The sequence below is a fragment of the Cydia splendana genome, chromosome 16 (assembly GCF_910591565.1).
Source record: "Cydia splendana chromosome 16, ilCydSple1.2, whole genome shotgun sequence".
In the NCBI taxonomy this organism is placed as follows: Eukaryota; Metazoa; Arthropoda; class Insecta; order Lepidoptera; family Tortricidae; genus Cydia; species Cydia splendana.
Window position 1 is genome coordinate 15,063,410 of NC_085975.1, and position 15,721 is coordinate 15,079,130.

General features: G+C 38.5%; 1 protein-coding gene across 1 annotated transcript in view; it reads right to left on the reverse strand.

Moving 5' to 3' along the window:
• Positions 1 to 1,057: 1,057 nt before the first annotated feature.
• Positions 1,058 to 15,721, reverse strand: part of LOC134798056 (uncharacterized) — a 92,421-nt gene continuing 77,757 nt past the window's right edge. Inside the window, exons 7-8 of the mRNA XM_063770383.1 lie at positions 1,784 to 1,986; positions 1,058 to 1,144 (exon numbers count right to left, since the gene is read on the reverse strand). Of these exons, the coding sequence (XP_063626453.1) occupies positions 1,789 to 1,986 (198 nt within the window). The 3' untranslated portion in view covers positions 1,058 to 1,144; positions 1,784 to 1,788. The remainder of the gene's footprint in view (positions 1,145 to 1,783; positions 1,987 to 15,721) is intronic.

The following is a 15,721-nucleotide window of genomic DNA, read 5'->3' on the forward strand; positions in this document are numbered from 1 at the left end:
GCACCTGTTATAAAAGGTGGATGATGATATTTTTTTATACAATGTACAATGTACTTATGATTTGATACATATTTTAAAACCACTGGGCATAAAAAAAATATCAAACATTTTACCTACGTACATTTCATAGTTTCATCTTTATGAAACTCATAAATTCATTGATTCACTATATAATAAACTTATCATATTAATTCGCATTAAGCTAATAGCTTTTACTTAATATTTACAATATACAATATGTGATTGTATCCCACTATCAAATATAATAACTACTTATTGTATCTTAAAATTATTTATAACTACGTTATAAATAATTATTTATAGTAATGCATTATATGATAATTATTTGAAAAATTTAAATTAACTAAACAAAGACCAAAAAACCAACATAGACACTAATAAAGCGAGATTTTGATTTGATTGTTAATCCAGCGATCGAAATATAAGTAATTGTGTAAACAATTATATTTATCGATACATTTATTTGCAGATAATTACGGGTCTTATTATGATAGTCGCAGTTTGCGATACATTGATAAGACAAGTGTTATTTACACAATATTTTTTTTACTGTTAGCCATAGGTCACCCATAATCAGCTAAGGACTTGCCTATGACTCTGTATTTCTTTATATTCTTGTGTTACTTACTTTGTATAGATATATTAATCGTTGGTAATCCTTAAATAAATAAAGTTTGATTTAATTTCCGAAAAATATAACATATGGGCCTGAAGCTTCATAGCCTTAATTTAACAATACAAAATATGATAATTAGGATTAATTTCTAACTTGATTCGATAGTGGAATAATAATCGTCAATAAAACTAAAATTTTACGATAGGTATCGGTAGACTTTATATATAGTCACTATTAGAGAGTATATCGGAGTAAGCAAAATGCTCGTCCTTCTACTCAACCTAAACGCCTTGACAATTGTATCAAAATACAATTACCAAGGCGTTTTTTAGGTATTAAGAAATTATTGTATAACATTTCTCATGCTATGAGGAAGAGTTACATGAATGATATTATAGTCGTTCGATAGAAATTAAAAATTGTCTCTAAGTGCCATAATTCTAACACATCGTCGTACAGATCATCGTTGTAAGGAAACACGACCCCAAATGTAGTTATTGCAAGCACCTGAAAATACAAATGAAATATTTATTAAGGAATTTATTTCATAATCATAATATTTTACTTTGACCACTATGTTTTACCGCAAGTCTACAAAATTGGTTTTGGAAGAATATTTACCACCCAAATCATCACACAGTCGCGTAACAAAGTTATTTAGATACTGATGCTAGCACAAACGTACCTTTATTCTATCTCCACCACGCCGCCGGCGGCCAACGACATCTATAGGTATAGTACAGCTAAAGTAGCGCGGCTTCGGCGGCGACGGCGTTCCCGAGCTTAAGGACAGCAACGGACTGCCCCCCTCTGGCCTGCTTCTGATCTGGTCTGGATACCTCTGCTATCGCAACACAGCTCCAAACACCCAGCACCCAGCAGCCAAGAGCGTCAGTAGGGCTAATATGGCTAGGGCGGCGCAGAATCAGCGGCGACGCGACGGCATTCGCCTCTAACCAAGGTTGGGGACTGCTACAGACTAAGCTCCCTTATTCATAAACGCGCTACAAACCTCAATTAAGTAGGTAGTTAATAATCGTTTGTCTTTATCTGTCATTTCGACTTATGTATTTTAAGAAAGGGATAAAACATAATTTAACTAAATCAGGCCCGTAAAGTTTTATGAATAAGGGGGTAAATAGATACCTCTGCTATCGTAACACAACGCCAAACACCCTCTGTCCCCTCGACAGTAGTAGCTCCACCGCACCGACAGCAGCCAACAACATCAGTAGAGCCAGTATAGCGAAAACGGCGCGGCATCGGCGGCGACGGCGTTCGCGTTTCGCCAAGCTCCGGGACAGCGCTTTGCCGCGCGCGCTATCTAGTGTGAAGAGGGCGCTGGCAGCCTGAAATAGTAAAAAAATTTGGTAAATAGATGGAATAAAAATATTTTAAAAATGTTACCGTACGTGTAAAATTACAAAACTGTATACTGCCAAGTTTACAGTTAATTTCTATAACTCTTAGGATCGGTTGCACGAAACCGTCTGTCACCTCTGAGTCCGTCACCGTCAAAGCGTTCCCTGAATTGTATTGTAAGGAAAGTTCCATAGTTCAGTGCTGACGTTGATCAGTCCGTCAACTGTGGTTTGTGCAACCGGCCCTTAGACCCAGTACGGCTACCACCAGTTTTGACATTGACATAACGCTCACGTTTACGTAACTTACTTTCTATGCATCTCGCTCGTACTCGCATATGCGAGCAATAGTGCAAGCGAGATGTACAGAAAGTAAATTACGTAGACGTGAGCGTTATGTCAATGTTAAAACTGATGGTAGAGGCTCTGGTCTTTTTATACAACTCATTAGAGTTTGTAAGTTACCTATGTAATTGAGCGTTTCTTTTATTTTTTGCCATTTTTATATATCCTAATGGGATAAAAAAAATCCCAGAATTTTTTTCATATTGTGTTACCTACCATTTCCCCATGTACCTACTTTGTATGGCGGTAACAAAAAGGAAAGTTTGAAAAATCTACGGAAATTTTAGGACACTTTTTTCTCCTATAAGGATAAAAAGGGATCGCGATCCTGACTAGAAATAACACAAAAGTGGCAAAAAAGGTCACAATATATAAAAATGGCAAAAAATAAATGAAACGCTCAATTAATATCTTTACCTTAAGGATTGAAATGGATAATCTTTAGAAAAATAGTAAATAGCGGATGAATTACGAATTTAAAATCTGGACCCCCTTTTAAGTAACCATGACCAATGCCCCGAGACCAATAATATTAATTCATATCATATAGCATACCCCGAAGCCGCTTAAATACCTCCACACCTTAAAACCTACATTAATAACTAATAACAGTGAATTACTCAATTTATGTCCAATCAAACCTTACTTAGGTAAAGTGGTAATAAACAAAGAAGGGCTGGACGCTGACGAAACCGCAAAACTATTACAGCTTTTAATTAAAACCGACGTGGCTGTATGCATTAAGAAACCCATTGACATAGTTGTAGGGGATAAGAACCGAGACACAGTGACAAGAAGGGCGGCTGACAACAGTGAAGTCGGTTACATGTTTATAAAAAAAAAAAATCGTTTATTATGAAATGAAAACAATTTATTTGACACAACAATCTTAAGATTAATAGATATTAAATAGGTACTTATTTATACGACATAGTTTTGTAACTTGTTGGCTCAAAGAGGATACCACTCAGCATGTGTCGGAGCATATAGTGCAACGACGCTGATTTTCAGTGGATTATCAGTCAACATAGGCCCTTAAATACATATATATGCCTTAAAAACTAACATACATTACATACAAAATTAACAAAGCTTAAAACTAAACACTTTTTTGGCAAAACAACGGCGTGGCTCCGTTGAATCGTCTGGCCTTGTGTCGGATTCGGTAGTTTGCCCCGGAACCTACGAAACACGAAACCCTTCGGCCAAAAGCCGCGGCGCCCTCGGTGGTCCCCTGCAGCGGAAATAAAACGAAACTAAATGATCCAGTCCAGCACGGTATTCGATCGTTGTACTGGAATGTTACTAGAATAGACGTGAACCGGGCGTACCGGGACGATTAAAAACAACAGTTGAATAATAGGATCACTCGTGCGTCTGTATGTATGTCCGTCTGAATACACAAAATAGTTCTTTACCTATATATGACAGGAAAACCTATTAGAAATGTGCAGTCAAGCGCGAGTCGGACTTAATGTACTGAACCCTTAATACGCGAGTCCGACTCGCACTTGGCCGGTTTTTTTGAAACTCCTCTTGACGCTTAACCGCTGAACCGATTTCGTTGAAATTTGGTATAGAAATAGTTTGCGTCCCGGAACAGGACATAGGATAGGTCTTATAACCAAAATCATCTTTTGAAGGTGTGAAAAGTGGCGTGGAAATTTGTACTATATTTATACATCATAATTAACAAGTTTCGTAGTATGTAAAGCGTTATTTCTGTTATTTAAGTATAGTATACGCATCAAAGTACTAAAAATGCTTCGAATAATATAGTTATGAACACAGGCACTGAGAAGTAAACAATTTCATTTCCGGCTAAACTAAAACAATGTGGTGGCGCGTTGATTATATTACACTTAGTTTATCAAATCACTCGAGCAGTTTAATTCCCCATAATAATTTAAGTCCTATTGTACTATAAATGCAAACAATATATAATTACGTCTTGTAATCCGTTTTAGAGATGGCGTATTAATGTCACTTATTTTTATTTAAGTATTTTTCCATCTGACAGTTTCCATTTGACAGGAACAAAATGAACGAATGAACGAATGATTTTGGCATAAAGTAGTCGCAAACTCGAAACAATGTGTGCACACGGCGACCACACTGTGTCGACACGGCGACGACTCTGCGACTGGAATTGTGACCGAAACAGACGGTGTCGACACAAGATGTGTCAACACCGCGTCGTAACGGCGACTGGAAATGGTTGTATGGGCAGGAGCTGAGTTTTAAATATTTTAGGTAAATATACCCATCTCGCTAACGGAAGCGGCACCTAAAAGTAGTGCGATAAGGACAAGGCGAAAAATCTCAAAAATCGAGGTTTCGTACTCCTCTGTTTCCTCCTCCAAAACTTAACCAATCGTAACCAAATTTGGAAATCTAAATGATTATGAAATTATCTGTGTCGGACCGTTTTGCTTTTTTGGCTAATTGATATCAGTTTTGAATGCCACGCCTCTCATTGCGGCATAGTCAATTAGGCCATTTTGGCCATTTTTGAAGGGCTCTAGCGCCTTAAAACACAAAAATATCAAAAAAAGCAAAACGGTCCGACACAGATATTGACAATATTAATCTGTGTTGAAAAAATCATTGCTCTAGCTTCAAAAACCACGGAGGAAAACGAGGAGTACGTTTGTATGGAGAAATGACCACTCCCGTTGGCTCTTAAGGCCAGCGCAAACCGGCGGAGCGCAGCGCAGATCACCGAGGAGGATTTACGCCGCGCAGCGCACACCGGCGAGGTAAAATCCCCCGCGATACCGCGAACGCCCGCCAGCCCGGCGCTGGCGGCCAGCGCACCAGGGAGCACTTCGGCGCAGGCCGAGGGATGCCGCGGCATGCGCATAGAAATTAACTGTAAATTTATACCTTTAGGTAATTGAAATAGGGAAGAAAATACATTGATAATTTTACAGTGATCTGCGCTGCGCTCCGCCGGTTTGCGCAGGCCTTAAAGAGAAATGGAGTAGAAAAATTGTATTAGGATACCCTCCAAGTTTTTCTCTTGCCCTGGTCGGTCGTCCCCAGACATCACTGGATTTTGATAACTGTTTCTCAACTAATTTAATTTCAACTCGCCATTTAGTACGATATTCCATTCTCCATAGCACTGTGTCCCACGCAACACCGGCAAAACTTATTAAACCATCCATAAACTTATCGTTTTTCAATTATTAATAATTATGAAACAGTGACATAAACATGTTCACTCTCGGCGCCAACACTCATTCAATTAACTATTATGAAACAATCACTTACCCCGACAGAATTTATGTTCAAAATAATTCGAGATAAGAAATGAAATGTATACGTTATAATTTAATTTAATTGAACTAATTTAAGGCGTGATCGAAGAACAAGTTTTTAACAGTCGCCACTTTAAATGAATAAATTTTATATTGAGTTGATTTCCTTTAAAATATTTTTATCACTATACCGTATACAACAAAGTCCCCCGCCGCGTCTGTCTGTGTGTTTGTTCGCGATAAACTCAAAAAATACTGAACGGATATTCGATTTTCGGAAATAGAGTGATTCTTGAGGTGTAAGTGTATTATTTGTTAAGGTTTTGTACCCGTGCGAAGCGGGGGCGAGTCGCTAGTTTATAATAAAATGTTTTAATGTTACATTCCCAATTAACACATCCGGCCCCGGCCCGGTCTAACGTGAGTCATCCTTTACTGCTTATGTAAGTATTATGACCAAACAAACTCATATTCTTTGACAATCGCGTGTTTAAAATGATTCATTTTGTTCACAAGCATGACTTTAAACGGTCTTAAACTCGTCATAAAATACTATATTATCCTATTTTATAACAATAGCACTCAACAATGCTCTATATCGGTCAAGAGCATGTAAAAATTATTATAAGTATTATGACCAAACAAACTCGTGTTCTTTAACAATCGCGTGTTTAAAATGATTCATTTTGTTCACAAGCATGACTTTAAACGGTCTTAAACTCGTCATAAAATACTATATTATCCTATTTTATAACAATAGCACTCAACAATGCTCTATATCGGTCAAGAGCATCTGAAAATTACCGCAAATAGTCTTAACACATGACGATTGCATCTTGGGCCCTATTCGAGATGATTTAATGACATCTTGTGACATAATTGAACTTTGGTCAACGTGGTGAATAAAGTTTACAACTTGGTGGGAGTTTAGATCGCGTTTAGCTCCCGAAAAAAATAGCGTTTAAGCAAGGTTTAGATAGACTAGCAAGAATTTGCAGGCACTAGACTGTATATCGACCGGGATATGAACCGTGATTAAGTACCTTTTGTATGTTTTCGAGCTCCCGATATTTCGATGCTGTAACTGCATGCATGCATATAACTGCGTCGAAATATCGGGAGCTCGAAAACAATACAAAAGGTAAATAAATAAATAATTAAATGTATATTAGTTACTCTCCCGGCCGATTTCGACCACGGCGACTGTTTCAACTCCGCTGCTGAAGACGTTCGTGTGCCCACGTGTGGTGTGGCATGCGTAGCCGATCTTGAATACAAAAAGTAATCATGGTTAATATCCCGGTCGATATAAGTCTAGTAAAACTAAGCGTGAATCATTCAAAACTGTAACTTGCATGCAGTTTTCATTGCGGTATCTGATCCGTATATCTGATTAAACTTTTGAATGTAGTAACAATTTTTAACTTAGTAGTCGGCAATGTAACGAAAACTCGTTAGTCTACGTTAACAAAATGTAGAGTCAAATATCCACCCGGTGTCAGCTATAAGGTGGTGGTACTAGTGCTCGACATGCTAATGCCCAATAGATGACACCCTGTCACCTCTATTGACAATGACTTAAGTTTCAAGATGACATGTACTGGGACCGCGTCGAGCACCAGTAACTACCACCTTATAGTGATTGTTAGGTTAAAATGATATTTATACTGTTTCAAAAAAATAAGTACTCCTATACTCTGTATATAAGTATTTAAATAAAAGTAAACAAAATCTACCCTCAAATGGCTCCTTAAGCCAGTTGAGGGTAGATGAAACATTACATGATCAAATAATGTAGGTTAAAATCAGGTCGTTCAGTGACAGATCCAAGCGGTTTTGTATTTTGGTTGGTTAACCAATAAATGTTATAACTACCCTAAAATTTACAAATTATTTGTTTACTTTTATTTAAATACCTAAAGATACAGAGATTAGTTTAAAATGATTTGTATACTATTTCAAACAATAGCACAGAATAAATAATAGTACTAGGTACAGAAAGACTCACTCTCTAACAAAACGCCTCTGTTACGATCAGGACATATATGGCCGCTAGGTGGCGACAGCCCCACGCGCGGCTTATGACTAGCCACCAAAATTGGTGTGGAACGGATGTACTTTTAGCTACCTGTAGCAAAGCGACGAAATCGCGGAGTGAGCCACATCTGACAATAGATACTCCTAGACAAACTATTTATTCGCACATAGCAATCTTTACATTAAAATATACTATTGTTAACGCGCTTAGATAAATTCTATTCATAAGTGATTAGTCAAAGGCCATACCCATAAACGCGGCACAATATGATTGTTGTCAGTATGGATGGGGCCTAATAAGGACTGATGGTATCGGCAGCTTCAAGGCGAGTTTGGGATGACCTATTTGCTTTCACCTAGGTATATGAAATATCTACTTATGGAGAATAATTATAGAGTTGAAATTAATTGTTAAGAGCCCATCAACGTGCACACTAGCTAATTTAACGAAAGATATTTTAAAAAGGGGGCCGCTACGTTTTGTTTTTTAACATGGTTAACAGTGTCAGCCGGACAAAACCGGCCCTATTTCTCTTTACCCTAACTATAATAGTTTTGTCATGGTATGCCTAATACTAAGGCTAAGAAACTATTTGGATTTAAGTACCTTTTGAATACATCAAAGTAGTTTTTATGTTGCTGGATTCGTCAATCTATGCGTCCAAAGTTAAAACGGCCGTTTTTATTTTGAGTTCATAGATCGACGAATCCTGCAACATAAAAACTAGTTTGATGTATTCAAAAGGTACTATACAAAATACAAAATACAGTACGTAGTGGCCCCCTTTTTTAAATACCTATCGTTAAATTTAAATAATCACGATTATTAAATCGTGATTATTTAAATGCGCAGTGGCGCTAGTGTGCACGTTGATGGGCTCTTAAGTGTTAGGTAAAACTAAATTTCGAATAATATTATATCATAATTATCGATTCTATGATGTGATCAGAGCATACGCAATGCGATCAAATTAAAAACACGTTTTAGGGCGGTTTCAGACTAGCGTTTTATACGCGCCTATAAAATAGAGCGAGTAAGTATATATCGACCGTAACTTTCATTTGTAATGCAGCAGTTAAATAGGTTCGTGTTCAAATTAAAAACATCAGTTATCATAATATTGTCTCCGGTTACCGCGATAGTTACTCATGAAATAAAACTATTGAAACGGATTAACGCATCCGACGATAACGGATTACGGAAAACGGATTATATAACGGATTATATTTGTTTTACCTCAGTCACCCGTTGACCACGAACGCCGTAAAGGATTCGAAACGTCGGGATGAATTCAATATACGCGATATAATCCGTTTCAATAGTTTTATTTCATCAGTTATCGTGTCAAAATCATCAATAATTTGCAAAAGGGGAATAGCTCAGACCAATAGGGGATATTACTGCAAGGTTCTGCCGCCAGAGTGCAGCACTACCGACTCAGTAAATTCATAGACTAACTTATACATACTGTGCCTTAAACTGTTTTTTGACAAGTTTTCACAGACAATAAAATATGACATTGATGCTTCAAGGCGGTTTGTTAACAAGGGCCTACCGGTAAACGCGAAAATCGAAATTTAGTTATCTGCCTCTTTATCGCTCGAATATGCAAGAGTGATAGAGCGATTAGATAACGAAATTTCGATTTTCTTGTTTCGCGGTAGGCCATGTGATTGACGTGACGTGTGATGTGTCAATGTGGTTTGTTTACTGTATGTGCCACAAAGGTGCCACCTACGCAGACCTTTGCCTAATATTCCCTATTAGTCTAAGTCTACATCTAGACGTGCCTAGGCATCAGGCGTAGACAATATATTTATCGCATTGAATGGCAACATTCATTAGATTTAAATGTTGGAGTCCGTCTGTCTAGATAAGAATCGCGGGTTTGTGATTGTGTGTATGTAAACAAGTTAAATTTATTGACCATGTTTGAATCCTGGTTTGCGATGTGTTACTTACTTGAAACCTAACATTATGAGTCACACGAACATGCCGCCAAAAGCCGCTCCCACACAATCGATGATACGCTCTGCTCTTATTTTAAAACGACAATAATTTTGCGTTTCAACATTGAATAGCTTTTATTTAAATTGCAATCTATGTAACTATATGCTTGTACGAGTCAAATCTTGCAAGCTAAATTAGATCCACTTCCCATTAAGGATGACTCACGCTAGACCGGGCCTGGCCCGGGCCGGAGCTTCCGGCGCTTCGTTTTCTATGGAAAGCACCACGTGACCACCGTCAGCCGTCTTAGAAAATGACATGACGGACGCCTCGGCCCGGGCACGGTCCGGACTAGCGTGAGTCATCCAATATTCAATTGAGCTGAAAATTCACACACGTGTATAGTAAGTTGGGTGACAAAAGTTACAATGCCACGCCATAATAATGGCAGCATCGAGCTGATCTGATGATGGAGACCGGAACTGGACATGGGAACTCTGTAATAAAACAACTTACGTTACCTAAATTATGTTTGGGTTTATTAGAATTTAATTGTATCATATTAGTTTTTATTGACAGAAAAGTGCAGTCAGCGATAAAACCGTGTATCAACAACCGGACAAGTGCGAGTCGGACTCGCGTTTCAAGGTTCCCGTACATTACCCAATTTTTAACAATATATTTTTTTATGTGGAACGTGAATGAAAAGTCATGAAGTCATTAAAAAACCCGTGGGGTCGAATTAAAAACTAAGTAATTAAGTCCGACTCACGCTTGACTGCACATTTCTAATAGGTTTTCCTGACATCTAGAGGTAAAGAACTATTTTGTGTAGTTTTTTCAAAATTTAAGACCCTGTAGTTTCGAAGATAGTAATAGTGGCACATAGTCCGCACTTCATCAGGCTCAGAACAGAGCAGCCTGGAGACTTCTTATAGATAGCGCTACTTATGGTGGTCACGACCCTCAGCTGTGAGGATAACGACGAAGAAGAAGAAGAAGTTTCGAAGATAAAGGGGGGAATGGTCTGACAGATAGACAGACGCACGAGTGATCCTAATAAGAGTTCCGTTTTTTTCCTTTTGAGATACGGAACCCTAAACATTATTTTTTTGACAAAATAGTAGTTTGTGTTACAAGGGATCCAAATGATATATTTCCGTCAAGGATTTCCGTGAATCCCTGTTACGCTCAGGATTCAATGTACAATCCTGAGCGTAACAGGGATTCAAGTGTTAAGGCCCAAGACGAAATAATTTTGATATCGCGTGACACATACTGCTTTTCACATCAACTATGAGGAAAATAAAAAAATCTTAGTGTTGACACAATTATTATGTTTCAAAATATTATTAAAGCTAAAAAAAGAATGCAAAAAATAACAAAAACAGTGTCCTAGAACAGAAAAGTGCCACTTTGATCCTAGCGGGGAAGAAAAAGCCCTTTTCCGAATAGGTGATGTGAAAAACTTATTTCAAAGCAATGACGATGTGCAATAGCGATAACAATTACCTAATTCAATTATTGTAATCTTACATACAGCGGATCACTTCCACTTTTCACTCTGACATGATTGCGCAACAATCACCTGTCAGTGTCAAATGTCAGCCATTGTAAGAATAGGAAGTTATGCGATATGTATAGTTGGCCTAATTGTTTGTACCTTTATTGTATCTTAAAACAATAGCACCTATAATAGGTAATTTTACAATTGTAATACTTAATATGTAGCAGTGGCGTCCACAGAACTCGATTCCAATTTCCAATATTCTATTCATTATTCAGTCATATTATTTATGCAATATTCAATGATTAATTCCTATTTAACATCAAAAACGGGCGGTACCTAATATGTCGCTTGTGTACATCATTCCAGTGGCACTTAACACGACACACATACTTTGACAGAACAGCACTCAGGAGAGTCAGGAGGTTATTGGTACTCCCTATTAATTACTCTGCGCATCATGGAGGCAACACGTAAATATTAAAGCCATGCATGTAAACACATACATATAATCAAGCCTATTTGCCGGAGGGGTAGGCAGAGACCACGCTTCTATGTACTTAAAGTTAGACCAAGAAATGAAACGTCATTCACGAAGACTGGACTTTAAATTAAAAACGGGCGGTGAAAAAAAAACGGACAGTGATTATAAACGATTTGGGATAGTATGCAGCCGGGAGTTGTCGGTGTCCCTGGACTAGGACGGCGAGCCCGATGCAGCGATTTTGATAGCCCACGCAGTGCAAGTGTTATTAAACGTCAAACTTCTATGAAAGTATGACGTATAAATAACACTTGCACTGCGTGGGCTATCAAAATCGCTGCAGACTTTTCATGGTCTAACTCTAATAGAAGGGAATATTTTTTAATTCTGGAATATATTCGGCTAGCTATTAATGACTGTTGCAAAACCTGCGCGTGCGCGTACGCCGGCCGCGACCGACCGACGCCGTGTCAAGAACTCTGGCGCAACGTCCACTCTACTGTAGGGTTGCTAACCGCTGGATCACTGTTCTTCTTAAGGAGCCCACTGTCAGCCTGTCAGTTAGAACAAAATTTTGACAGTTCCGAACAACTGACAGGCCGATACCGTCCGGCGGACTGTTAAACAGTGGGCCCCTTTAATCCTATGAGGGTGGTTAACACAAAATTGTAAATTTCATAGTTACAACGGGAAGTACCCTATACATTTTGATTTACTTGAGAGTGTCGAAATATACGTTTTTTTGCGGCATAACCGGCCGTATCCGTTAGTTTAGACATTTGATTTTTTCACAGCTTCAAGGGACCGTAGACCTGAGTAAAATATGGTTTAAATTTCAACTTGATACCTCCACCGTTCCCGAGATAAAGGGTCTTAATAGACAGACGGACGGACGGACGGACGACAAAGTGATCCTATAAGGATTCCGTTTTTTCCTGAGGTACGGACTAAAAACATGCCTAATTTATATTTTATGTTCTAATTTTCGAGTAATTAAGATAAAAGTTAAAATCCCGCGCGATGGTAATATTCCCATCGCAAGCTTCTCGCGGCGCGCCATATCTTTTGCCCCTTCTAATTTTCTGGCTTTAAAGTAGCTAAAGTGACAACCCTAGCTTAGTGCCTAAAACAGTAGACTAAGTTCAGAAGATGTGCCGCTGCATTTCCATATTGGACTCCGTGGACTCGCAATAATTAAACTCAACGATGCTCATTTCCATTATGAATTTACTACGCATATTTAAGCATAGTAAAGTCGCAATAAACCTGATTTGAGTCTTAGAGATATTGAAATCGAACTCCAGTCTCCAAGTGAATGGACTACGACAAGACTACGACTACCATAATTTGGACGTCAATTCGTAACTTCAATTCAATTCGTAAGTTGAATTGACATTATGATGACATACTTAAGCGTTCCAATATATTTCGACCGCCTTTTTCAAACAGTTCTATGAGTATGAATATTAGATCAAACAGAATAACTTTGCAAGTGCCCTTTTATTAAAGTTTATCCTTTAACAAATTTGACCGAATAAATCGATGATAGAAATAGAGTGCATATAAAATTTACTTTATATTTTAGTTTAGGTAGGTACCTACAGGTTTTATTAGGTTTTTTAAGCGTGGAATACGACCTGTTTGCGAGTGATTCCGGCTCAGCTGCCAGATCAATCCGGATTAGTTTTGAATAAAAACTCAAAGAATACGTCGAGAGTAATTTAGCGTTATCAGACTGCGTTCTAACTTGATTTAGGAACAATAGCAACATATTATCCATATTACGTTAACGGTCACATAACCGCGCGCGCAGTAATTCACTTTCCCATGACGAATATCGGAAAAACTAGTCCGAGACGAGCTCACGCGCAGTACACGCGCTTATTATAACTGTCGTGTGTTAGGGCTAGTACCTTTTTACCGTGCAACTTTGCCCTGGAGACTATAGTCCGACTTTTTTCTTAGTGCCCGTAAGGCCGTCCTGAGATATACGTCAAAGCCGTACTCACGAAGAAGAAAACGCTAGTCTGAATCCGCTGTAACTTTCCGTCCCATTTTCTACGTCTACCTATTCCTTTGTCTTAGAGCATTTAATAACTGGAGACGCCTTGGCTGTCATTTTCTGTACAAAACAGTCTGCCGATTTCTGCGGGGGAGGGGCACGTCAAATGTATGGCTATTTCTACATAATTTGTACATAACGTACAAATATCCATGTCAGATAAACGTCAGTCCATACAAAAGTTTGCACAATTGTGCAAGGTTTTCGGCAGAGGGGTAAGCTCTTAAAGGCGACTCCGGTTATTAAATGCTCTAAGTCCTTTGTCTATGTTAACACAAGCAACATTAGTTATTTTAGTTATTTAGCAAACGATCACTCGGCCTTCGCCATTGTGGATCCGCTCTACGATCGTGGTAATTTACTGTAATGCACCTTATTCTGTATTTCGTAATATCTATCACACGACATCAACTAATGCTTGGACACGGTACGCAGATTTTAAACAGTAAGAGCTGTTTCCCACTGACTACCAGTTTTTTGCGGGTACGGTTTTTTGCAGGATCCCGTTTTAGTAGTATAGGTGATAATAATTATAGTAACTTTCACACTAGGATCCTCTTTGCGGGATCCTGCATGCATACTACAGAAAACTGGATCCCGCAAAAAACAGTACCCGCAAAAAAACTGGACGTCAGTGGGAAACAGCTCTAAGCAGAGCGAGCGTTTTCCAAAAAAATATGGAAAACCTGATTCTCACATATTCAGCGGGCGCAGCATGGTTCCATTTTTATCGCCTGTCACTATGCCCGTCCTTTTCGCACTTACGTACTTGTTAGGACGTGACAGGCATGGTGACAAACGATAAAAATGCGACCGTGCTACGGCCGCTGATCTTTTTGAGTTCTTCCAAATAAGAATCACTAGCATATTCGACGCTGAAACTAAGAAAAATTTCCAAAACAATTGTATGTACATTTTAGTGTCCACTACGTCACATACAAGTTGAAACATTTTTCACACTAAAACGTGACGTAATGGAACGGACATTTTAAGACATCTTTTTTTAATGGTAAGATTGGCGATTCTGAGTAGAACGAGCCCAAAATGTCCAAATTTGTGAGAATCCGGTTTTCAGTAAAAAAATTTTTTGAAAAAGTTTGGGCGGATGGGTCAAGTCAAATTTACTGTAATGCAGCTTATTCTGTATGTCGTAATATCTATCACACGACATCAACTAATGCTTGGACACGGTGCGTAGATTTTAAATAGTAGGTACGGTCAGGCGGGACAAGTCAAGTGCGCCTGCGTCTACCCTAGATATAGTTGTGGACAAATACTATGGAAAGTTACTCTTTTTTTCTTCCTCGTAGATACTCTCATTACTTAGGATCGCGACGCATGGCATTCGCAATGACAAAGTGTAGCCCTCAATCATCATTAATGTCAAATTTCTATGAAAATATGACGTTAAATATTGCATGATGTCGCAGGCAAATTGTGAGAATCCGCCGTTTACAAACGGCGTCGTCAATAGGGGATATTACTGCAATGTTCTGCCGCCAGAGTGCAGCACTACCGACTCAGTAAATTCATAGACTAACTTATACATACTGTGCCTTACACTGTTTTTTAACAAGTTTTCACAGACAATAAAATATGACATTGATGTATCAAGGCGGTTTGTTAACAAGGGTCTACCGGTAAACGCGAAAATCGAAACTTAGTTATCTGCCTCTTTATCGCTCGAATATGCAAGAGTGATAAAGAGATTAGATAACGAAATTTCGATTTTCTTGTTTCGCGGTAGGCCATGTGATTGACGTGACGTGTGATGTGTCAATGTGGTTTGTTTACTGTATGTGACACAAAGGTGACACCTACGCAGAGCTTTGTCTAATATTCCCTATTTACAAACGGCTTCACGTTTCAAACTAATTCGACCAAAATACAGCGGCAAATTACAAACGACGCTGTTAGTGTCATAAGGTATTTTACAAAATGCGGACCGTTTACAATTTGCCTTCGGCATTTTACAAACGTGAAACCGTTTGTATATTGACGACGCCGTTTGTAAACGGCGGATTCTTACAAAATGCCTGCGACATTGACACTAGCTCACTTTGTTCTATACAAA